Consider the following 26478-nt stretch of genomic DNA (forward strand, 5'->3'; position numbering starts at 1 on the left):
TTTTAGAATTCTGAATAGCAGCCTAATACTGTATATTTATTGAGAAGAAAATCATTTTGCAAAACTGGAATACAATTGATTTACCAAGAATTTTTTAGCATTTAAAAATCATTTAATAACAGGCCTGACCATAAAATAGTGGCACAACAGAAATGTAGGTTGCAAATGTGACGTGGAATGCATAGAACCTCCGGGGCGGACCAGCCACAGTAAATACAACAGTCATAATCATGAGTGTAAATTCACTTTCATAACTGGCTTTTTCTTCTAGAAGGTAAGAGGGTGTATATAAATATTATAGAGAAAACATTTTTAAAAACCCATTGGTTTATTTTTCAGAAATGCTGGAAGGGGTTTCAGCTCAGTCAAAAATGAGTAGGTTTGTTGGGCCAAAATTGCCCTTTCTGGTTCCTAAAGTTTCCTCTACTTGTTATGAAAAAACCAACATCAATGGTTAGGTGGTAGAAAATGGTGAAAAACATAAACTAAGGAGCTAATTCTCAACAGAGGACATGGTGTTTCAAAACACAGTGCTTAACAGCATTAACCTTGAGGAAGAACGCTAGGAAGAATTTCCACCATTTCTGCTATCTTGAAAAAAAATCAATCCCATTAGCCACAAAACCCCAGTTCATTACCAAGCAGAATAGAAGTCTGACATCTGCCTATGAGGATCTCTGGATGTATAGTTTGGTGGGATTTAAAAAGCAGCACAGAAGAGCAGGAATTTTAAGGAAAAGAGGACTTACAGTAGATTGCCTTGGGCCTCTGTCTTCATTGAAGGTGGCAACAAGTTCCTAGATTGCATAATGCTGCTATATTTAGTTTTAGTTGAAAAGAAATACAAACCTGAAAAAATAACAGCTACTCACTGGTTAAAACAGATACATTTGGCATTCCAGCCCACCATCCCTGCGCTAAACTTGTCATTTCCCCCTCATTGCCTCCCAGGATTATGAAACAGTGACATGCCTACAATTCAAAGTTTCCTATTCTACAACTGTAAAACTTAGATTTGCCAAAAGTCTGACTACAACCCCTAGAAATCATCCCATAATTTTATGCACATTACATTTACGGGATAGAGCTTCACATGGTACATACAGTGCTATCAGTATTTTCTTAACAATGCAACTGAAACACCATTATCTCATTCAAACTTCTCTTCTCAGTCTTACAATCAGCCAGTCAGAAACACCACATTTATGATCTCACTTAATTCCCCTCTCCTAACAACTCCAGGAATTCCAAAAAGCAATCTGAAGAGCAGCATTTGATATGATCCCCAACTTAAAATCATACCATGAAAAGCCACTGAAACCGGCTCTCCTACATAAAGAGAAAAGATGCTTGGCTGACTTGAGATACTTGGATTTCCTCTCTGCTGTCTGATTCTCATTCTGTTGTGACTCTCTATTCCCAAACTAGCAGGTCCCTATGTGTAAGGGGCTCCCCCTTTCTAACCCATCTCATACCTCATTCCAACTGAACTAAAGAAAACCTGTGGAGCAGGAATACGGTATGCCAATGTCCTTGTCCAAAAAGCTTAAGGGAAACGTAAGGGGGGGGGGGAAATCCCTACTAAAATAAATTACATAAAGTTCTGAAATCAACATCACTTTTGAGGCAACCTTTCCAGAGACCTCTTGGGTTCCTTTCTTCTCTGAAGCACCTTTTAAGTTGTATGGTTGTAAGAATAATTTTCACTATAGAAGCTATATGCATCTTTTAAGAATCACATTTTGATGATTATAAAAATTTATCTATTATACAACATAGGTCCAGCTACACTGAAAAAATTACACCGCTTATTGAAATACATTTCATTTTAGAAACAGACTACTAAATAGGTCTATACAAAAAACTCTAAAATAATTTCTGTAGTAAAATAAAGAGTGTGTTAGGAGAGCTACACAAACAAATTTTTTGTCTTTCTTTATAATGCTCAAATATACTGTGATACGTGGCTGGCTCACTCCATAGCCGGCACCAAAAGCGGAAAAGAATCCATTACGATACACAGTGATACAATTAATGCTCTGTATTAATCTCACAGCCTTTCCGATTAGTACAAAGAAAACCAGGCCTATCTCCTCTTTGAGCAGAAGTCCAGGATATAAAAGCAAGCATACCTCATCAGCTGATATGAAATTATAAAATTCCACAAGTCTCAGTATCTGAAATTTATAAAAGTCACCAGTAAAATGCAAGCAAATTGGGTTTAAGTCCTGTTGGTTCCCACGTTCAAATGAGCACTGCTGATCCAAAACAGGATTTCCTTGTTTGTTAACTGATTCAAGGGAAAAATTAGGACCATCTGCTGGGGTTAAGAGAAAGACAAAGATCCTCACCAACTAACCCTCTGTACTTCCATGAGGGCATGTTTCCATGTGCATAAAATGGGAAAATAGCTGGCCGGAAGCAAAGATGTTAGTGGTGCTGTGCTGAACTGTTTTTTTCTGCCAGGTGCCGCAGAAAGTTGTCCTCACTCTGGCCTCTGTGATTTAAAGGCTCACTCTTAAAAAGAGCTGGAGGAGGGGGTAAATGAGGAACCGGGGGGACCGGGAGATGATGTGGATGGTGAGGATGAGGATGTAAGTGAAGGTGTGAATATGGGTGGGGAATGGGGCGTGGAGGAAGTGTGCTCACTGGGTTCAGGTTGATAGGTGGAGTTGGGGTGGTTGGTGTGTTCACTATAGCAGGGACTGTGGTGGCAGAAGTCGTGGACAGTGGGATCTGGACAGCAGCTGACACATTGACAGGGCTGGTAACACGGAAGCACTTCTCCTTGTGCGCCTTGAGCATGTTGGAGAAGCGAAATCGCTGGCCACACACGTCACATGGGTAGGGCTTCTCCCCTGTGTGAGTTCTGCGATGTCTCTTCATGTTTGGGCGGCTGGTGAAGCTCTTCCCACAAATTTCACAGATAAAGGGCTTCTCTCCTGCCAAACACAGATACACCCATCAGTTAAGCACAGAATATCTGCTAATACTTACTTCAGCATACTTACGCACACAAACTGCATCCTACAAAAGCTACTACGACTGCTACCTTCAGCAAATAGAGACAGCTGTTTCACAGAAGTCCTCAGTCTTTATGAAATCCTCTCTCACCTTTGGATTTTGATGCATGAGACAATCTTTGATAAGGCTTTGGCAAGGGGTTCCTTCTGACCAAAATAACAAGGAAGTAAGCCTAACCACTCATTTTCCCCCACAGCAAATCACAGGACTACAGACAGTTAGATTTAACAGTAAGGTAATGTATTAACCTTTCCTGTCTAATTTTCTAGGTTGGATAACAGTTTTAATCCCAAATTCCAAGAAAGGGAATACAGCTGGAAGTATAGGAAAGCTTTTGTCCTGGAGGTATACTTGTGCTTTTCTTTGATAAGTTCTTACCAGTGTGTGTTTTCATGTGCTCATCGAAGTACTGTTTCATGTTGAAGTCTTTGCCACACCACTGGCACATGAACTGTTTGTGCCCAATGTGGATGCTCATGTGGGAACGCAGTTGGTACTTGTACTGAAACCTCTCATCACAGTTCTGCAACAGAAAAAGAGCAACCCATGATATTCAGGCACCATATGCATTAAGAAGCAAGGCAGTCATGGGACAGCACTCAAATGTACTATGTGAAGGAGTAAATAGTACCTGAACTAGTACACACAGAGACCCTCACACAAACACAGAATTTAAATTATTTAGTGAGAGTAGAATTTGGTCTGTACTAAAAGGTCTGCTGACACAAGAGCCTTGGCAGAGAGCGTGGAACAATCACAACCTTTAGTTGACACAGCTGTTGGCAAAAGCCCGGCAGAGACACGGTTATGCCAATAGAAAAGTGCTTCTGTTGGCTTAAGGTATCATTTGGAGGTTTTGCAGCTTTGCCAGCGATCTCTGCTGGACTACAGCATGTCTCCACTAGAGGACTCTGCTCACACAGCAAAACCAACAGCGGCTCTACAGCAGGCTTGTTTTTCAGCAAGCCAGCCTGTTCTCCAGCTATTATTTATTGGTATGAGGTAATTTCTTTCCCTACGACAAGACTACTCTGGCTGCACTACCGCCATTACTACTACTTACTACCATGTGTCTGGCTGGAATTGTGCCCCAGTTCATGGACAGGGTGAGCCACCAGACCTGCTCTGGAAACAGGAAGGACTCTGCACCCCCTCTGCCTCCATCATGTGATACCCACAAGCATCCCCATCAGATGACTGACACATTATCTGCCCCAGACATAAGACTGGGTAAGTCTGTCCATTACGGTCTCCTTCCCGAGGGCAGGCATAAAATTACAATCACAAATGCACATGAACGCATCAGTGAGATACTCTCCCCCATCCCAACACACACACAACTTGGTTTAAGAAATGCAAATTCAGAGCACTGTCTTAGATCTCAAGGAGGTAATAGTTTGCAGCGAGGACAATAGTTTTTCCCACAAGTGAAAAGCAAGCAGTAATTTGTTTATTTTCACTGTCGCCAGTTCTATCTGTTTCAAGTTACTGGGCAGGACAGGGAGGATTAATGTAATTTGCATTGGGCTTTGCTATGATCACCGAGGGAAAACTAGGATTCAAATCCTGCTGTAGTGTGTACTCATTGAGAAAAACACGACAGCCAGCAGTAAAAGCAAACCAAATACATCTCAGTTTGAACTACTGCTAGATGCACTCCTGCTGTGCTCTCCACATGGAGAAGAATTTTCCCCAAATTTTTATGAAACTGCACCTCATTTACAAGTCAGTCAATTCACTTTCCACCTACATTCCCTGCTGACAGTGTTACTAATTTTATACCTTATGCTACCATGTCTAAACATATTAACAGTGGCTGCCTCACCTCACATCTGAAAGGCTTCTCTCCAGAATGCTGTAGGGAATGTACTTTGAGAGACATACTGCGTTTGAATGATTTTCCACAGGTTTCACATGTAAATGGCATGTCCTTTGTGTGTGCTGCAACACAACAGTACATTAGAGATGGTCATTCAAATGCAAACAGTTCTTTAACCAATTTTTTCCTCCAACTCCAAGCAGGAAAATGATTACTGCTGAACCGCTTGTAAGTATATACACATATGTACACACATATGTATTTTGCTTACTGCCCGGTACTACAGACTTGAACTTTTTGCTAAGGATAAAACTCAGACAACTGAATTTGCCTTATTATTTTTCTCCTCAAAACAGCAATTACGAGTTAAGAACCACAGAGACACGTTATGAGGCAGAACCAACAGAAGCACCAATCAATAACTCACCAACCATATGTTTCCGCACATGGGCCATGGTGTAGAACTTTTTTTCACAAATCTCACAGGAGAATTTCTTTTCTGCATATCCATGGATAATCTTGATATGTTCATGGAGGGACCAGAGCTTCTTAAATGATTTATTACAGGAAACGCACTGAATGAATGGGATAAATAGAAGGAAGTTTAAATTAGAAAGATTCAGTGATTCAAGTTTGTGGAGTTAAGCCACGTTATCTTCCTCTTGCATGACAAAAAGAAGCCCAAAACAAATCAATATGCTGTATATTGTCTCAGACTGTACTTCAGCTTACATTTACTGTTTCACATTTGAAACAATTACACTAAGAAAAGCCAGATCAAGCAGGATTAGAGAGGATGTTAACCCGCTGCATTTTGGTGCCACCTGAAGAGCACCACAGCCACTGCACTAACTTATTTCCAAAACACAACAGCATATATGGCTGGATGCAGCCCTTGAGGAGCGAGCACAGAGAAGATAACTTCACAGGCACTGATGCTGCTGGTGTGGGAAGAATCCAAACCCCTGGTGTGGGAAGAAGCCAACAGAGGTGGAGGAGGCCAACACCAACAAGTTGCCTTAAACCCATCTGCACATCCAGCCCTGGCTTTCACAGGAGTGCTGTGACCCCTCGAACTCCAGGTCTAACTGAGCCCGTGAACTAGCCAAAGCTCTCTCCTTTTAGCTCTATACAGAAGACAGGTTCCATCTTGCAGCTCTTGACCATGTGGTGAATTTGGTACTCAGCTCATACAGCAAAGCAAGTTGTCAGTTCCGTCTTTCATGTTCTGACTCTCCATTTATATCAGTAGCACTGTAGGTCTACAATGACAATATGCAAACAATGTTTTAATCTGTTCCCACAACTACTGTGAAATGTCCAGAAAGTCAGCGATGAGCAGGATCCTGAGGCTTTCACGCATCTCTTTTTTCCCCCAATAGTTCTTGCTAAAGACTTGATAAAAAAAATCCGTGTACAATTTTGAAAATTCCAGAATAACCTTAGTTGTAAAACTTGATAGCAGACACATATGTGAGGATACCAAGCCATTTTCATCTTTGAAGTGAAGAGGAAGGAATTGTGGCTTGTTATTTTTTGTTAGCTGTTGGGGTGTTCAGGGTTTTTGGTACATTTCCATTTTTCTGCCTATCAATTACCCTCCTTCCCTCAAAGTAAGAAGGGCTGTATGCTGTTCACTGCCGAACTAGCAAATACTATGCCTTCTGCCAGCTTGAGTTGTTTCTTCTCTGCACAGACAAGTTATGCTGCTTTCACAGTGCTTGAATCTCTGCAGGCTTGGAAACTCTGGTACACCGCTCACCATGCCGACTCCAAGGAGAGCCTCTGCCTCCAAAAGTACCTACTTGGAGGCATGTGAAGAACGAACTGTAGCCCTCAGGGGGGACAAAAAGAGTAAAGCAATGCTAAGAAATGATCAAAAATCCTTTGTTTTAAGGTTAAGCGAGCCCTTGAAGCAGTCAGTCTACAATTTAATTGACGATCAGCAGCAAGTAATTTAGAACACTAATATTGAGAGCTACTACACAGAGAGTCTAAGGTGACAACAGAAATTCTGTGAAGGTGCTAATTTTGAAAGGATGAAAAACAGAAATTACGTGGAAAAACAGATACATTTCATCACGTAGATGAAAAATATAGAGGAGCCAGCCATGTTTATCAGTTCAATTACCGCTTACATAATGAAACAATTTTTTTTCCTAGACAAAGCTCCATATCCCCCTTGACATATTAAACCCTACATTAATGTAAAACTTTCATATCCCTTTACTCCTTTTGCCAAGTGTAATAAAAACAAATTAGGAGGCAGCTGCGGAACACATTCCAAATGTCAGGACAGACAAAAATAATTGTTGAATATATGCTTATACTGAGAACTTGAAGATGACTAGCGGTGCTTCTGGCACTATCTGGGGAATATTTGGGGAAGTTTCTGGACCTGATTCTTCTAGTACTGGATATAAACCACAATTTCTACAATTTCTTCTTTTCCTATCACTTTTGGACAGAGGAATGTAACCCCTCAGAAGCATGTGTGTGCATGGATTACAGGATACTTCTCCATTCTATACCACACATTCAAACTATTAATGAATTCCTGTTTCAAGTCAAAAGATTTTATGCTGTGAATGAGCCACCTGGATGACAGGGCATTCCTTACAGTTACACTTAAATGTTCCTTGTTACATTAAACTTTTGAAGTATTTATTTCAAAAACTGCAACTACATACTGAAATGTTTATGTATTTTACTAACTATGCTCAAAACTCATTATCTTATATTCCTTCCTTCAGTCTTCCTCCTATGAGCTGAAACATAAGGAAAAATAACAGCGTTATACAGAGCTGCATTTGAATCTTACAGCAAAGAGAAATTCCAATAAATATTTCAACTGTCTCCCACACAGTGGGGATTGAATACCAATTCAGTTTAGCATTTAAGCAAACAAACAAACAAACAAACTCTTAAATCTTTCTGGTAAAACTCATTGGACAGACAAAAAACTTGTTGCCCTACAAACTCTCAACATTTCAGCTGCACAAAAACTGAACTCAAGCTGCTTCATACAGGCAGCGGGATTATTTCAGAAGTAGGTGGCAACACTGTGCCTAGTTTAACAAGGCAAAAAAAAGCACGTTCTAATCGCCAGATAAAACAACAGTGCCCCCAGTTACATGAGAACATAGATGCCTATGAGCAAAGTACAAACCGCAGATGAATCAAACTCTGAAACTCTTTCCACAACTTAAACTTTAAAATGGTTCTATTACAACACAGCCTTCCATTGTTGTATAAAATTAAAAGCTGCAAATCTTCTGGTGAGAAAGACCAGAGATCTTTAGATTATCAGTGAGATTTACTGAACTTTTTACACTGGGAAAAGGGCAGGCTCATGAACAGATTTAGTCCCTGAATTCGTACACTTTCATAGGCATACATGAACACTACTGTATATTGCCTGTATATAATTATAGGATTTTTAAAAAAGCTACATTTTAACACAAGTTCAAATCCTGACTTCACTAGTTTCTCTCTCACCTGCTTGCCTCTCTGGTATTTTAAAAATTTCTGATTCCCATACTAGCAAAGTGCCATAATTCCATTCTCCCCTGAAACCTTACCTGGACATACTCTGTGACTGAGTTTCAGGACACTGAAACATTTTGAACTTTAAAGCTAGCGAGAGCTGCAGGTGCTCAGCACCTGAAGAAGGAGGGTTTATCCTGTCAAAGTACTTCACTGCAAATGCACTTGTTTTCAGGCCAGTTACTCTTGAGTCTGACATTTGTTAAAGTAGCTTTGCGTTTTCCCCAGCTCGTAGTTAAATACTAGAGTAACTCTGCTAAAGCAGATGTCAGTTGTACACTCTGTTCCCTGCAATTTACTTCTTTTGGAAGACACCAAAGTGTTGATATGTAGAGACAAGGTCTCGGTCAGAACCTGGTCTGTGCAAAAGATTTCCCCCTCTGAAGTGTCCACTAGCTGTATCCAGGGCACGACAGAAGGTATGGAAATCTGGCAAGCAGGTGAGCAAACCTACCTGGATATTTTTTTCACAGTCTGTTTGCTGGTGAAGGGACAGCTCACTTTCTAGAACAAATTTCTTCCCACATTTGTCGCAGATCTGCATGCGCCTGTGAGTGACGTTCATGTGCTTCTCCAGGTACCAGCGTGTGTTAAACACCCTGGGGCACTTCTCACAGGTTAAAGTCTCCTTCTCTTCACACTTTGATTTCTGCACAGGTGCCTTGGGCTCCTTTGCAGCTTTCTTCTTACGCTTGGGGGGCTCCACACTCTTTCTACGACCCCTTGTAGTTCTGGGTGATGGGGAAGTTGTGGCTGCTGCAGCAGATGCAGCTCTCCTTGTTCTCCTTTGTGCAACACTACCTTTTTCCACTCTTTTCTCTTTTTTCTTCTGCCTCTCATTTTCCTCATAATCATTACTGTCTTCAGTGGCCTCTTCCCCACTGTCACCCTCCTCTTCCTCACTGCTGGTCTTAAGAACAGCAGTCTCTTTGGACTGGGAGGGGACACCCTTCTCCCCTTTTGATACATTTAATGTTTGGTTGTTAAGGTTTACCTCTACTATAATCTGCTCCCTTTTGTAAGTCACTTCATCTTCCTCCTCTTCTTCCTCCTCAGAGTCGTCAGAGTTTTCTCTATCTTCTTTCACAGCCCGGACCTCTCCTACCGATCTGTTCTCCCTGAAATATGGCTGCTCCTCTCTTTCATGGAGATGTGGTTTACTCATTTTGCTGTCCACCAACACAGAGTAAGGACTTCCTGACTCTCTCTTGTATACTTTGGTGGACAGATCAAGTTCCTGGCTGGCACCATGATAAAACGTGGGTGGTACTTGACCACGGCGACTGTCCTCTTGCGCCATCCCTGCATGCGTGGCACAGTTTTCAACCAACTGTTGGCAAGAATTGGCTGTTTGACTCATTTGGGGGGCCCTAATTCATTGAGCACCTTTAATCCCAGAAAACCAAGTAAGCAGCTTTGAATCAGGATGGATTCTCAAGATCGATGCCTGTTCCATCTACACAGAATGAACAAAATATGATTCTCTGCCGGTGTTTAGCACTGATGTGTAGGTCACAGAATTCTGGTATTATGGCAAGAGCAGAGCAGTAGTAATTATTCTTCTGGAGAAAGTTGCCAATGAACCGTTGAACATTTTATCTATAAAAGACAACAGAGAAAACAAAATAAATTAAAAAAAAATCACTAAAATAATCAGCAAATTCTTTTGTTTTGAGTTTGTACAACTGGAGTAAAGCACAGGGTATATTATCAGAGCTGCATCTGCTGGGGGTGGACTGTCCTATAGCACTGTCTCAAGACAAACTGGCAGTTAAGTACAAATACATGCACCTTTTGTGGGGATCAGAACTGGTACTAGACTCATCAAGGCAATGAATATTCTCCACCTGCCAAAGATCACCGCCACCTGCCTCAACGCTGGGCCAAGATGCTGACCTGCGTTTCTCCTGGACTCTCGGGATCACTGATGGCCCCGAAACTCTGCTCTACTCCCATATGCCTCTCCATCAAACAAGGTGCATACCTCCCCAGAAATACCTCTTCTCCTTCTGTATCTCCCAAAAGGAGCCCATCCTTACCCAGAAAGAGGACATATTATACTGAACAGCGTTCCATTAACGTAGATATGCATGAAGAATTTCAATGGAGACATTTTCAACTTGCAGCACTAAATCAGATTAAGAACACCATGTCCCCTGCTTGTTTCCACCTCAGAGATCCCTCATACAGCCTCTTGATTTAAGGCACTTATTCTTTTGTCTCATTCTCCCTTCCCCCAACTACTTATTCCTTAATGCAGTAGCCAAACAATATTACATTTGCTCATCTAAATTTCACTTGCAGTTATTCAAGTTGGAATTTGACCGGGACACTGTTACTTCCTCTTGCAAAAAAAAAAGCCACGTGATCCCTAATGAATACAAGTAATCAGTCTCTCGCATCTATTTTTCACCAGGACAATTAGATTTTGGTAGCACTGTATTGCAACATCAAGCCAAGATTTTTGGCTGTGCAGATCAAATCAGAAACACATTGGAACTCCTGACCAAACAGCATACACAGAGCTAAACCTGTGACTAGAGGGTGCAGAAGAAGAGAATTAAGGACAGAGCCTAAGAGACATCCCATGACTAGAGGACAGACAAGGGCCCTAACAGAAAATGGATGGATCGAGCAGCTAAATATGAAGAAAACTGGATCCCCACTATCAGAATCTGAACATATCCTTGAGGCTATAAGCTTAGGCTAAGTCCAGCAGACAGGTATAAAACACTTGGATTTCGCAGAATCATATGGCCATTTTTATTAGTAGTATTCTTGAAGCAACAATAAAAACCAACCAACCTAAAGCAGTATTACAGACATGAATTTTTATAATAAATTTCCTTCCACACCATACTGAGTTAAAATACCCTCCACACTACAAATGTGGTAACTTCCATCCAAACATGTTTTCATATGATTTGTATGTTACAGTTTCTATTTTACTCTTCCACCAGAAATTTCCCCCTTTGAAGTGAATTTAATTGAACAGGAGATGAACCTACCAATGGTCTCAGTGGTTTGAATAATAAAGAAGACTGAACTGTTGCCCACAATCTTTGTGAAGTGACATGCTGGGGAAAGTGACAGACCAATAACCAGTTGTCCGATTACCAGCTTAAAAGCAGATTCTTAAACAGTACTCCAGTATTTCCAAATGCACTCAAAAAGCACCCTGAATACGCCTGACAGAGTGACCTGCAGACAGACTCACAGCACCGCAACACCAGGGTTTATTCCTGCTGCTGGATACTTGCTCCATGCTCAGCAGGGTCTCAGGTTCCAGCTTCCCAGCTCCAGAGGTGAGGCAGGAAGACGAGCACCAAGACCCAGCTGGAACAGGAAATACGTGGAGACGGGTTGTTAACACTGGCTTGTGATCACAACTAATATTCAGATGGAAAAGCTAGTAAATAATAAAATAAACTGGTTGTGATTGCAAGCCAAAATTAACAAGCCTATACTGAGGAAGGCCCTGAGAAAGCAGTGGGCACGATGAAATCCAGTTTAGCTTTTCCTTTAACAAATTGTAATAAATTATTCAGAAGCTCAGAAAAATCACTATGTCACGTAGAAAATGATACCCAATTATTTCCTCAGCCTATTAAGCATCTCTCGCAAGCTGCACAAGTAAATCAGGAAGGCTACCAGAATGCTGCTGCTAGATCACCAGAAAAAGCAAAAAACTTGTCATGAAAGGGAAGCTTTACTTCCACCCCCCATTTACTGAATGTCACAATATTCTCTTCACATATCCTGCCACCATTTCACCTCTGCTCATTTAAGGAATATTTAATAAACCACTTTGTATGAACAGAGTACCACTTCAAATAAAAACAACAAAGGGGCTTATTCCGAGTTATCAAAGCTATTTGGTTTTAAAACCACTTCACTCTGCAGAATCAGTAACCTACTTTCACTTTGAATACACCGCCTGCTACCCTCAAGGGACCTGCAACTTTCAAACAACATTATTTAACAGTCAAACAGCTGGTAAAGCAAAGCCCTCTTTATACATTTAATACCATCAACATACTTAATAGACTACTGACAGTTCTGAGAGACAGTAGTTTAAATACTGCCCAAAATATTATAATGGAAGATTTTTTCCCTTAAGTTTCTAATCCCAAATGTAAGAAAGCAGCATTTGGGTGTTTTTATTTTTGCTGCCCCACCCCCCTTTTTTTAAAGGTGAATCCACTTTTTTTCAAAGCTGCTAAACAGCTTGGGCTCACAGAATGAATTTCAGCCATAATACAAAAAGGGAGAAATACAGGTTCAGATTAAAATGTAAAAAGGATACACAATTTCAAAGCAATTTTTGAAGAAGCCTATCTAGACATAAAACTGAGGAATAACTGTGTTACAAGCATAGAGTGACTCTATGAGGTGCATGCAACGCTTGCAATCAAAGACCATACAAGAAAGGTTTGCAAGCCTATGAATGTTAAAGGCTCAAACCCAGGAAAAAGTACAAAAAACTTGAAGACAAACGCGTAGGTGGAGGAAGCATGTGTATGTGGGAGCAACACTTCATACAATGCTTTCGCTACTAGTAAAGAAAAACCGCATTTCTTCACATTATCTGTACTAAAAATAGAACAATTTATAGCAGAGAGCACAGGCACAATTACCTGCCCCAACTTTGGCTCAACAGATGCCTTGAAATCAGCACAGACCAAGCGCAATATACTCAGACGTTAATGACTTTAAATTACATGTCCTTAGTTTGCCCTCAGAGAGGGACCAGCTTGACAGCCTGGCTATCTCATATTTTCGTCTAACCTGTGCCAAGGACATACAATTTGACTTCTGGCAAGCATCCGCCAGAAGCAGACACTGATGTAAAGAAACACAGCTTCTTCCAGCTTTTGTAGTAAGTCAAGTGGTTGCACAGTCATCTCTGCCTATCAAGGCTCCCTGTGAGCTACTGACCCCTGCATGGCCTACAGCTGTTTGCCTGCTATCACAAACAGGCTGCCAGCTCCACAGATGTACACTTAACTGCTCATTCTTTCTGCCTGCATGTTTCTGGTGGCTCCCATAACGGCAGAAGAGGCACTTCGGGGCACTCCACAACCAGCGATGACCCTGCCACTCCTGGTCAATGTGACAGTGGCCTAATTTTTTTTATTTTTTACCAGTTTAATCACTGCCCATAGAAAAGTTATCAATATTAGCTCTGAAAATTGACAGACGCTGGTCTTATTCACTTTGCTGTAGGTTGGCAAGTCTAGAAGCATTGCAGGCACAAGGGTGATTTGTCTACTGACACAAAGATGGCACTGTATTGATTTATTACTTAGTTAACATCTGGAAGTTCCCCCCACTCTTCCCAGATAGCCATAAGGACCAGAAAATGCCTTTAAAAAAATACCTGTGCCTCAATTCACAAATCAGTGGCATTTGCTTGTGTAAGTTTTAAGAGCTTGGGGCTTTCCCGCAGCTCACCTACTTCTTGCATGAAAAGTGAATACTATGAAAGAAGAGATTGCGATAGTCAATGTCCCACATTAAAAATGCATTAATTTATTAGCCATCCATTATTTTCTTGCTTTGTTATAAGACAGCCTTTCAAGACAGGCACAGAATATAAGTTTTTGTTTCTGTTTACTAGCCACTTGTACTAGACTTCACTTCCAACTTGGTACAGTAAGAAGTGTTCTCAACCTTAATATAGCTCACAAGACACCAAGACAAAATTATTTCTCCAGAAGTATACGGCACCTAACACATGGGGGAACCTGAGCCACAGCTAACGCTGCGGCACTGAAATACCATGCACCGTAACAAGCATCACAAATTATTTGCACACTTCCTTTACAACACAAGACCTGTAACATCACACAAGACAACCCCCCAAACTTCTTTTTCTTCCCCTCTTCAGTTTAGAAGCAGACAGATCTCAGTTTAACAGCAGCTTTTAGATGGATACAATCAAGAGGCATTGTGGGGAATTAACAGGTTTTCCACTCTACCATTTAGAAGTTTGATCATCTTGAAATTTGACGTTTTCTTTTCCATAAAACAAGACTTCTCTCAGACTACAGTTAGAAAAAGTTAAGAAAAAAATAACTGGTAATAATTAAAGGCAATGCCATTTTACATATACATTAACAATCTGAAGTTTTTAAGGATCCTGGACGCCTTTCTGTTGGAAGCTACAATCCAGCAGCTCCATTAAGTCCTGGGGCAACCAGATTTGCACTCAGTTTACAAGTGGTGAAACAACCATGTGCATAAATAAATAATTTACATTATTTAAGATAATGGGCCAATTTCAAACTAGTCAAGTAGTTGTTGAAGAAACTATACTCAGAACAGGAGTAAGACAGTGGTTGCTGGTTGGGGGGATTAATTAAACACAGTTCCAACATTATGCCAAACCTGGGGCACATTACAGTCTGGCTGCCACCCAAATTTCTAACCAAAACTGGAGCACCAGCTTCCCCGCTTCATTTCTACTCATCAGGTAGAAATTTCTAGTACAGCTAAAACCTATGTGAATTCAGAATGCTAGCGTAGCTCAACCCTTTCTAAAAGGCAGTACCATTTTAAGTTAAATGCTTTCACACTTACTAGTCACATTATTTGGATACAGAAGAAGTATTATAACTATGACAAATTGGCATGGGTTTATTTTGGAAGGCTGATAAGAGAATGCATCACTCTGGTAAGTATAAATGTAGATGTAAACGTATAAATGTGATTTTTTTCACTTTGTTTCTGTTAATATTAATCAGTGTTACCCATTAATCAATTTCAAGTCATCAATTTCATCAGCAGACAGGACAGAAATACAAGAAAATGCATCAGAAAAATATAATTTTCATTACACAGATACAACTTAGCTTTAAGTATACTACCCAACACAAAGTTCTGCTGTATTTTTCCTAAAAATAAAAAAACATTAATGCTTTCTCACTACAACTCTGCTCTAGGAAATCCTTAGGTACCATGAATTCTGAAAAGCATATTCGCAAGAAATAACCAGAGATTGCAATGTGAAAATACAAAATGTTTGACTAAAATGGTCCACTCACCTACAGTTCAACACATTATCAGTATTTCAGAGGACATGAAAAAAAAAGGTTTCAATATACTTGCGCAGTTTGAAGAACAGGTGCATGAAACAGAATAGTGCACAGGCACAGCAATTCCCAGTTAGTGGGAAAACACATCTGGTACAAGTTACATCATGTCAGCGGATAGTAATCAGGACTATAACACAAGAGGGAATTATTTATATCATTGTACAATCATTCCTTTCTTGTGCATCTCAGCTGCTTTATATGCAAAAAACCTGAAAATATGTTCTTAAGTGGTAAGTTTTATGTCGAGACAGAGCCACAGTCAGCACATCCTCACAGTTTTTGCATTTCTATGGGTAAGTACTCAAGCCTGCCTTTACCCATGTAAATGCAAAATAAAAAGACTGACTGCTACTAACGACCTAGTCTGTTATCTGCTAGACCTCAAGGGACAGCTTGTAACACCCATCTAAGAGATGGTATCTGTAATAGGTTCACGCTTAGTAGAGCTACAAAGGAAACGAGGGAAGAGTAATCCTATCTACTGTATCAGAAGGACAATTTTGTGCAGCTGACACAGACTTTAGGAATCTGGTGTAACATGGCAAGAGGATATTCGGAAACAGCATTCACAGCTCCTGGGACTGTTCTGTGAAAAACAGAAAAATCATAACTCTCTTCACTGCAAGCTCAAAATTCACTTGAAACAGATTTTCCCATCAATGTATATAAAAGATCAGACATAAAATGGTGTGTGGCACTGTGGCTTGTATTTTGGTGAAATTAAAGTTATGCCACATATTTGGGCATCTCTGTCTCAAATGGATTAGTCTTGGTACAACTAAGCAAACCGACATGCACATCATAAAAACCCAACAACGCTGGCAGTAACTGAAAGTATTGCAGCGAGTCTTGGCACGGAAACAAAAGACTGGAGAGTGAATAAATACTGTCTAATTCTTGAAGTAAAGGTCTGGGCAGAAGTACGTTCGACGGGGTGGTATATGAAAGCCTGAAGATGCAGTACAGCATCTAGACTGTCCCACCATCCAGTTACTTTTTTCGACCACTCCTAAAATAATCTATGATAGGTATCTCGCTAACTCAGCAGGCAACATATTTTCACTGTATGGAGCTGGCTATTTGCCTTTAAGTATTTAACAGTGTAATGGAAAATGAAGCAGACCATATTTCCAATTCCAGAAAAATGCCTTATATAATATCCTGCAGCTAAAACATAAAAACTATGATAAAAAAGCTTCAGGCTTTTTCCATTTCTTAAGATGAATTATTTGGCTCTATCTAGAAGTTTGGTTTGAGGGACAAAAGCTTTCAAACCAGTGATTTCCAGAACCGTGAATCTGGAATTTTTTCAAGCATTATCTCCACTGAAAATAGTTTAAAAGGTTGCCATTTCAGAATTCAGCAGCATTATAATCCCTCAGCTTTTGCAATAAACTGAAAGATTTCTATTGGCTATGAACTAGTTTTAGCTATGACAGCCATAAACCTCAACATTTTTCTTTTACTAGGCAAAACCATCTTGAAAGAAGTTCTAGTACACCACGATATACAGTCAAATTAAAAGTCTAAGTTTTCCTACTACTTTAAATATATAAAAATTAAACACATGTGACTGAATTAGGAACTTCCTTGTATTCAAATCTGTTGTGCCTCATCTGTATCTTTCAATGCAAAAAATAGAAAACAAGATTAAACCACAACCAGGTAGTTGCCACTTAACAGTAGTCATTCACATGTATACACCTTTCACATTTATTACTTTTCTGTAATTGTTTGGTAACTTGAAGACAATATATGAAGCAAAAAAGCTTATATGACCACATTAACAGATCATCTGTCCCTTCAAATTTGTATACTCATCAAAATATGTGCCAGAAGTTCAAAACTACCCACTGCTATGATACTGAAGGGCAATTGTTTCACCCATTAGCCTACTCTTTGTTCCAAATCACTTTTTATTGCCTAGTTTTCGTCTTTGTTCAGTGGCAAGATTCCTTTTTGCTTTAAAAACACTTGCTTTCATCATTATCTGCTCACATATCTTGAAGACTAGTAAAAATTGCACTAAGATTTTAAACTGGCCATTTATATTCATAGACAGCAGTGATGACACTTATTAAATACCAAACTTATTCTAAGATTGCAAGTGATTGCACTAACAATATAGGCTACACACAAAGCCATATTAAAACAAAAAGGAAATCTATCATCAAGATCTGTAGTTTGGGAAACAAAAGTTAGCATTTTCCCTCTCAGAGAGGAAGAGTGGAGAAAGAGGCACTAGATGTTTATCAGTGTCTTTAAATATGTAGATGTGATCAGTTGAGAGCTCAAAAAAATGTAAATGGTCTGTCCACAAAGTAAAGCTGACAGGTATAACTTCCACCTGGACATTTATTCTGGAGGAAAGGTGTTCTTCCTCGGTTTAAGCTGACAGTACCAACTTGGCAAGAAATAAATAAACTTTTATATCCAGAATAGACTTACCTCCTCTCCTAGCAAGCCCCAAAGGAGACCTTTGCAAATATGTAGAATGGAGGTAACAATCAAGTTTTGTATTTTTTAAAGAAGGGTTCAGTTTAAGAAAACTCACAGAGAGGTTCACTTATTTGCTTACAGCTTTTTGTTGACCAGCCTGTACTACACATCACAGCATGTAACGTGCTCCTGTATCATTTATCTTTTACAGTGTAATAATGGAATGTTTAAAATAATCTCATCTGAGCCGAGAGCATGATGTTACACACATGCTTTACAGAGTCCCTCAGTCACAGTTTAATGTAGTTTTTAAAAAACATTTTGATTCATTTCCAGTCTACCAGTTTATCTTAAAAAAAAAAACAAAAACAAAAAACACCAAACCTGCTAAATATTTTGGAACTTTGCTGAGAGTGGTATGTAGTAGAAAAAGATTTAAATAGCAAAATCTTCTTTGGCTTCACAAAGTGTGAATTTGATCTCTCCAAAATAAAGTTTGTTCTTCTCACATCATTGGAATGTGCTTACGGATAGGTTTAAAATCCTCTCCATTTTTCATTTACAGCTCTTTACACACTAGATAATTTTGACTTTGAAACCAGCAACAAGTTTGTAAAAACCACCATAGCAACAAAAAAGCTTGCAGCAGCTGCACAACTGCCCTCTGCACAGTGGCAGATGCACTAGCTAGGGAGCATGACTCACCACTCTGGTACTGGTAAATGCTGTGCTGATGGAGAATTAACACAAGGAGCTTTCCCTTCTTTTCCTTACCTGGGCTTCTCTTAGCATCTCCTCCTTTCAAACTGCCCACAAAACCACACCTGCATGTGCCTGTAGAGTTTCAGTTTTATAACTTCTAGCAGCGTTTTAATTACTGAATCGCCAAACACTACTCGGATCAAGCCCAGCTAATCTTGTGGTTAATACAAAGATGATACGTACGTTCATGCAAGCACAAATCACCAGGAGAAGTTTAAGTAATCTACTGTTGACAAAAGTCTAAATGTGCCAATACCAAAACTATACTATTGTTAAGTGTTTCTTCTTGCACAATGTCACAACGCTCCTGTAAACCCTGAATAACCATTCGGTATGGTTATCTTCCACTGCCAATTACTGTCTCGTTTTGAGCTACTGAATCTTCTGAAACATTACACACAGTTTGTTTTAGATGCATACATAATGTAAACTTTCAGAAAAACAGACCTTCTTGCTTTTGTAATATTTACCAAATTTAACAAAGCACATTTAACACCACACAGATTTATCAACTTCCAAGAAATGCTAACCAAGTAACAATACTTCAACAGAACTCCTATTTGCACATATTCTACCTTTGCAAGTACATTCAGCGCTCTCCCTGAAGTTACCAGGGATAGACAGGGAGATATAAAGCTGTTCAGCAAGTCTACGCGTGACCAAAACAGACACTGTACCACAGCAGCAGTTCATTTCAACCTTCACATGTTTTACAGTTGCAATTCTCAAGCATACCCACTCTTCCCACTGATACAGTGGATTTTCTTCCCAGTTTTCCCTCTAATTCATTATGCAGCTATGGGCAATGCAGCTAAATACAAAGCTATCTCCACTTTGTATTTAAATTTCCTTCTGGGCAAAGTGAGGACAATTATCAGTGAAGGCCAGCATTACTTGTTCACTTCAATCTGATCTAAGTCTGTGTGGCTGCCAAAGGAGGCAGTACACTCTTTCCCTATTTATATGCCAACACCAGCATTCTTATGGTTGCAAGGCGAGATGCCTTGGGAAATCAGTCTGCCTGGAAAATAACCATTCCTTGGGATAATTTTTCAGCTGGATCAGTTCTCTGAACCAGCTAACTGTGCAAGTTCATGAATACTACCATCCAAGATTTTGCTTCCTGAAATAATCAATTTGTTCTACAGGTGCAATCTGGCTTTCACCTTCCACAAAATACCAAGGTAAGAGGAACCAGAAGCACAGTAACAAATTTGTGGAAAAAAATCTGAGGATGATGCTTAAGAATTGAGGTTGAAAAAATAATGTATTTTCAAGAACCTGTAGCAAACAGGAATTTTTCTGAAATGACTTCAGCCTTTGCATAACTCATGCTTTCATTTAAAAATAAGTTTCTAATGATTATGAAAACATTCTTAGATATGAGTTCTCTCTCCTTACTGACATGTTGTAATCTAAACCCACAGATTTAAGAACAGTAGGATCAGAGTTATAGGCTTCAAGTCAAATCCACATCTTGGCAAAGCTCTGAACGAAGTATCACAGAAACCACCTCAGGACCTACTTACTCAGTGGTGCACGAGTTCCAAATCTCAGCAATGAGATGCTGCCTTTACAGCAGCCAGCAAGTTTCAAGATGAGAGGGAAAACACTTGAAAAAAAACCCCAAACTTTTATTTTCCCTCTTGGCAAAAAGGCACAATGGTTACTTAACTTCCTAAGCAAGACAGGGAATAGCATCTCAGTAAGAATCTCAGTAAGATTGGGGTTATTTGTGCAAAGGGAGAGTGAGAAAGAAAAGTGTCCGCTGACAGCAAGGATAATTAACTTCATCTTATTGTCTGAATTTAAAGTGCTAGGAGTGTGGGATAATAGAAGTTGGTTGTGCACAGGAGAGATTATTTTAAATTATTTTATAGCAGCATAAGTGGGCTAGGTAATTTATCAAAGATAAGTAGAAGATGGGATCCTTCATCAAGAAATCTGCAGCTTAGAGGAAAGGCCATGAAAATCTAAAAGAGGGGAAAGAAAACAGACTACTTTAGGAAACAAGTTTAAAAAAAGGCAGTAGAAAACAGTGTAATAAAGAAAGAGTAAGGTGAGGGGACACCAAACAGGAAAACAGAAGTATTGAAATGAATTTAGAAAGGTACAAGTGGAAGAAGAAAAGTGCAACCAGGTATGTGTTAAAACAAAACTGCCTGGCAAAAAGTTGCAATTACATTCAGGACATAATTTTTCTCAGACCTTTAAACTGCAGTCAGTATGGCATTTCACTCTGACTAATAGATTTTGTCCTGCAGCTAGTAAGTGTGAAATGAATGATTCAAGACATGCACATTACAATAAACCAAACTAGATTCTCAGCAGCCATTTTTACTATTACATGACACGGGCATGTTTCTGTCTCTGCTCAAGACTTCTGAAGTCACATCTATATACCACAACTTGTATTGTCCTAACGTCAAACACCTATGCCAACATAAGCCCCTCATAAAGTGACATGCAGTTAAAACACAGGAAATCTAAGCACAGTGCATGTCACTTAACAGGGAACTTGGAGAATTTAGTACAGTGAGAAAGCATATAAAATATACTGAGGAATGGCAATGCATCTGACCCCATCATTTATGTAAGAAACACCTCAAATTTTCTAGGCTGAAAAAGAAAAAAAGGGGAAGTTACTGGAATTAAGGACAGAGATCCCATCATGGTATGAAACAGTATAGTTTGTTAGAAAAGACAGAACCAGAAAGCCCACAGAAGTATGAGCAGGAAGGAGAGTTTCTTCTTTAAAACATATGTAGCAAAAAATATCCAAAAATGTTACAGTGACACAGGTAGTTGACAGTACCTGCTACATGTTAGGCTATTGGACACTAAAAGCAATCAGGCTTTTTGTTAGAAATAGTCTGCCTTCTACCATTAAAATTCACAGTTGTCACCGTATGTAATTTGTCTTCAGACAGCACTATTAAGACACATTCCATAACTCTCTTTTCATCACATAAGCACTAAAAAGGCTTAAATAAGCATGACCTGCAAACAACTGTGGAGTTCAGAACAGATTTTTACTGTCTTCCAAGAGACTAGTGAGCCATAGGAAAAGCAAAGTTCTAGTAAGCTTTCTGCACCTGCAAGATTCAGCCATGCTCCAACTCAAATATTTGCAACTTTTTGTGTACAACATTCCCATAAAAGAAGGTATGTGGATCAATGGATGCTTGTCTGTAAATTTGCAACTATAAAACTTTCCGCTTGTAAAAAACAAGAAAAGCTCTACTACCTTATCCTACCAGGCCATCTGTCTTTGCAGTGTTACCGTGAATATTCCTCCAAAATTCCAGCTGAAAAACTTTTTGTTCACTTGTATTTAGTACCTGGGACAGAATGAAATTGGCTTAACAGGTTTTGCCTCAAATGTTAATATGGATCCTAATTCCACTAACCTATCTTCAAAAGCAGGCCCGCTTGCCTTTCACATTACACTCCTAAAATCACTTTTCCACTGAAAGAATCAAGTTTCAAAACTTAAAAATACACAAACAGCACAGCGATACAGCATAAAGTGCTGGTAGCTGCTCAGCATAGCTAAATGTTTCTCTTGAGTGAAAACTACTAGTCTGAAACCTCCTCAGGGAAGGGTGTCTGAAAGTGTCAAGGCAACTAATGCAAGCTGCTTGTGTTAATGAGTTTAAGCTGCTGGCACCAGAGCTACCGCCAGAGTTTCACTGCCTATGCAATTGTTTTTCAGGAGGGAGCAGCAACCTAAAAATCACCAATTTAAGATTACTTGGAAAATTAAGCATTTGTGAAGGTAATTTGGAAATTAGATACTAGAAGTTTAGGTTATAATGAATGTTTCAACTGAACTAGGAAAGTCTGTCTGATATGCTTTTACTAGTTGTGAGAGCTCCATGAATTCTACTTCAGAGTTATAAGCAAACCCCACCCACTTTCCAAAATACTGAAAATGAAGATCCTGCAAAGACTCAGGATGGTATATAATTTTACTCACGCTTACTCACTTACAAGGGTGTTTAAACGGAGTTTGCAACTTCAAGGACAAATCATATTTTTATTAAAATGTTCTTAAAGGCATACAATTTGTCACCTCTACACAAAACATCCTTTCATGTTAAAAGATTAGTTATTTAGATTTTTGATACAATAAAGGAGTTATTGCAGAGTTTTCAAAATACATAAGTCTCGTATTTACAGTGGAAAGAGGTGGAAGTTAGGCATTTAGATCCGTGGAAAGAACAGGTTAAGAACTACACATTCTTACTGGAAAACACTGAAATAATTCAGCCATGCCTCCTCAGCTTGAGGAAGCTCAAGACATTATAGGGTGATGTCAACTGTGGACAGTATCTGCTCACTGACTGCATTAATATTTAAAGTGTATAACTTCATGATAATAAAATGACCTCCACATAAACCCCCACGTTTTTTCCAACTATTGTGGGGGAAAACCCCCAAACTTTAGTATCATAAGATTCTGAAAAGACAAATAGCACATATTTAGCAAAATGTAAACTAATGTTATTTTAAAAACCAAAATTATATTCTTTAAAATTTACTTCATCTTCCATTTAAAATAAAAGCCAAGATCTGGATTTTGTAGGGAGAGAGCTGTTTCACAGCAGAATACAGTAAGAGATCAGCTGTTCTGTGCTGTAGGAATTTAACCAAGGGAATGGTTATATTTTAACACAATAATAATCCACACAATCAGGTTGGTAGAGAACATATCAATCTTCTCAATTGGTTGGTACTTCCTTCCAATTATGTCTCTCTCTTTTGTGGGGTTAGAAAGAAATTTATTCTTTGATAAGGCATATTATAGTGTGCCACAGAGAAATAGGTCACTGATGACATGCAGTTTTGTAATCACCTTAAATATACCTATGCCTATCTCAAATATGCTATTGGTACACCACTCTTCCATTAGGCACCGATATGACACGTGATATCAAGACTGGAAGATGGTATCTTGCTTGCTGGAAATATCTATTTAATGCAGTTGTATGAACTCAAAGAGGACTCTTCCCAAGTCTTTCTCACATGGACATCTCATGCTCTAGGTGGTATGACACCAGAAAAAGTATGTTTGACCTATAAGCAATTTCTTGTACATATAAAGACTTTCCATCTTTAGATAAAATTGCATCTCTCCATCTGAAATTTCCACATTCTATGATTCTGGCAAAAAGAAAACAAACAGAACATCCCAGTATCTTGCACTTGCAACAGAACCTGACAAACTGCTTTTATAATTTAGCCCCTACATATACACCTAACCTTTCATACAAAACTGCTGAAGAATTTACTCTCCAGAAAACATCAGTTAAAGGCTTCCTGTATCAGTATTAGATGAGAAGAAATAATAATATAATCAATTAAGTCCTTTAAAAAAAGTTCACAATAGTCTATAATGCCAAAGCCTCTTTTGATCATGTAAATATTTGAATGGTTTTTTTTACAAGTATTACAAATGCTGAGCCACAAAACATGTATTGATCTTCCCAAATCTCAATTACTGCAACTAAATCTAAAGTAGCTATAAATATTAGTCACTAAATACTAGATAAAATTATAAATAAATTCTTAAGTCTCTGACATCCTACTAAATGCAATCGCTTAGTTAGAAAAATAAAAAGCCTTCATGATTTTGCACTTTTCTTTCAAACACATCCTGTCTGAAAAAGCTTGCAAAATTTCTATCCCTCAGCTACACATTTACACTGCGAGTTTACTCTATATCTCAACTTTATTATCAACATCTAAATTTAAGTGTGGGCTGCCTGGGGCAGGGATGGGGCTCTTCATTCATTCAGCACAACAACCATAGGGCAAGTGCTTGATTAATCTCTAAAAAGCAGGAAAAAATGCATCTTACATGCAGGTAGAAAGACAGATAAAGGGGTTTCAAATAGGTACCAATGAGAACACTAGACCCATATAAAGGATGTAAATGATCTCTTACCATGAAATACTAGATCCTTTCAAAATTACATTTTGCAACTCCACAGCCCATTTAACACGACCAGTGTCCACAGTCCTGCATCTATAAAATGCGTTTCGTTAATACACACCAGATACCTCAAGAGAAAGAGTGCCCAACTTCCACATGTGAACAATCAAGCTGCAGTCAATCAGCACAGTGGCAAATCAAGGTGCACCAGACCATCCTTCACAAATCAATGCTCACACATTACATCTCCTTTATTCAGCGCGCACACACATACCCCACCATCATTCTCTTGATTCACCGCGCATACACCACTGTCAACAAAGCATGTGCCAGTTGCCATTCCCAGAACAATACAGCTCAGGTCATCCCCTGAAAAGATAAAAATGCACATTCCTCACATCCTTTATGTCTACAGTACTTCCCTCGCTTTGACTTAAATCACTTCTACCGCACAAGATGCCAAAACTCAGTTGTGATTAAAGACACTTACATAATACTATTAAGACCAAAGAGATACGCTGTCTTGAAGCATATCTTTTCATTCTAACAATACCTGTACCAAGACATCCACAGGACCGAAAGTTGCACAGAAGGCACTTAAAACAAAACCCAAAACCCTAAGGCGCACATACCACAACATCTGTCCTGAGAGCAAAGAGAAGGGGAAGATACCTAAGCAAAAGGCTGAAGAAAAGAGAATACATCTGATTTTACAGCTGATTTTCCCCTTCACACGCCTAGACCCAGAACCCGCAACTGTAAAAGGTAACATTTCATTTCCTCACCTACCCAATGACAACTCCGGTCCCAGAAGCGAGTGCATTTAAGAACCGCGTTCCCTCCTAACAATCGCGGACCGTGCACCGTCGTGGCGGCACAATTAGCAAATGACAAGGAGAAAGGAGAGGGCTGCCAGTGACCCCCACACCTCCATGCCACCACTCCGCGGGAGGGGGCTGGAAAGCAAAGCCAGAAAGCGAAGAGAGATGTGGAAAGGCAGTCCAACACAGCCAAATGCAGCAAGATTTTTTTTTTTTTTTCTTTCCCCCACTTGCTCCCCTGCAACTCACCTTCCCTCCCCTCCCCCCAGGCAGGTGGCACAGCCCCCCCCCCCTCCCAGCGGGGTGCAGCAGCCAGGGCTGATTCCCCCCCCCCAGCCCTCCGGCACTATTCCTCCCCCGCCCGCTCCCCTCCTCCGGCGGGGGGGGTCTCCCCCGGCTGCACCCCCTTCGCCCGGGGGGTGTGTGTGTGGGGGGGGGGGGGTGCCCTGCCCGCACCCTGCTCCTCCAGGGGGGGCTGCGGGCCGGGGACAGCATTCCCCCCCCCTACACACACACCCCCCGCTCCCTTCCAGGCCGGGAGGCGGCTCTACCCCGCTCCCTCCGTCACCCACCCCCGGGCTGGGCCTAGCGTTGCTCGGCGGCTGCCGCCAGGCCCGAAGAGAAGGGGGGGAAGGGGAGATTCCCCCCCCTAGCCGAACGGGCGGCCCACACTCACCCAGGCCGATCCCTTCAGGGCCACCCCCACCGCCTTCCATGCCGGGCGGCTGAGGGGAGGGGGGGCACAGGCGAGGCGGCGGAGGGCGGGTGGAGGAGGCGAGGCGGGAGGGCGGAGGGCAGGGCGGCCGGGGCCCTCCCTCTCTTCCCTCCGCTCGGCCCCCTCAGCCGCCGCCGCGGCGCGTCGAGTAGCCGCTGGCTCGGGCTCAGGCCCAGGCCCCGGCCGTCGCCGGCGGACGCGGCTCCCGCTCCCCTCAGCTTCAGCCGCCGCCGCCGCCGCCGCCGCAGCGCTACGTGGCCGCCGCAGCCAGTCTCGCGACTCCGCTCGCGCGCACGCGCGCGGCGCGCGCGCGCGTG

General features: G+C 40.6%; 1 protein-coding gene across 3 annotated transcripts; it reads right to left on the reverse strand.

Moving 5' to 3' along the window:
* ZNF652 (zinc finger protein 652) lies at positions 1-26462 on the reverse strand. 3 transcript variants are annotated; one of them, XM_069786540.1, is made up of 6 exons: positions 26123-26462; positions 8844-9988; positions 5271-5418; positions 4850-4965; positions 3403-3547; positions 1-2942 (listed from the first exon to the last, which is right to left on the reverse strand). In XM_069786540.1, exons 2-6 carry the CDS (start codon positions 9747-9749, stop codon positions 2431-2433), a joined length of 1827 nt encoding a protein of 608 aa, XP_069642641.1. In that variant the 5' UTR covers positions 9750-9988; positions 26123-26462; the 3' UTR covers positions 1-2430. The 3 variants fall into 3 exon arrangements, with proteins under 3 accessions (XP_069642641.1, XP_069642642.1, XP_009910447.2); XM_069786541.1 differs by lacking the exon at positions 26123-26462 and adding an exon at positions 26019-26036; XM_009912145.2 differs by lacking the exon at positions 26123-26462 and adding an exon at positions 25415-25433.
* Positions 26463-26478: the final 16 nt, after the last annotated feature.

Source organism: Haliaeetus albicilla, chromosome 7 (genome assembly GCF_947461875.1).
Source record: "Haliaeetus albicilla chromosome 7, bHalAlb1.1, whole genome shotgun sequence".
NCBI classification, from domain to species: domain Eukaryota; kingdom Metazoa; phylum Chordata; class Aves; order Accipitriformes; family Accipitridae; genus Haliaeetus; species Haliaeetus albicilla.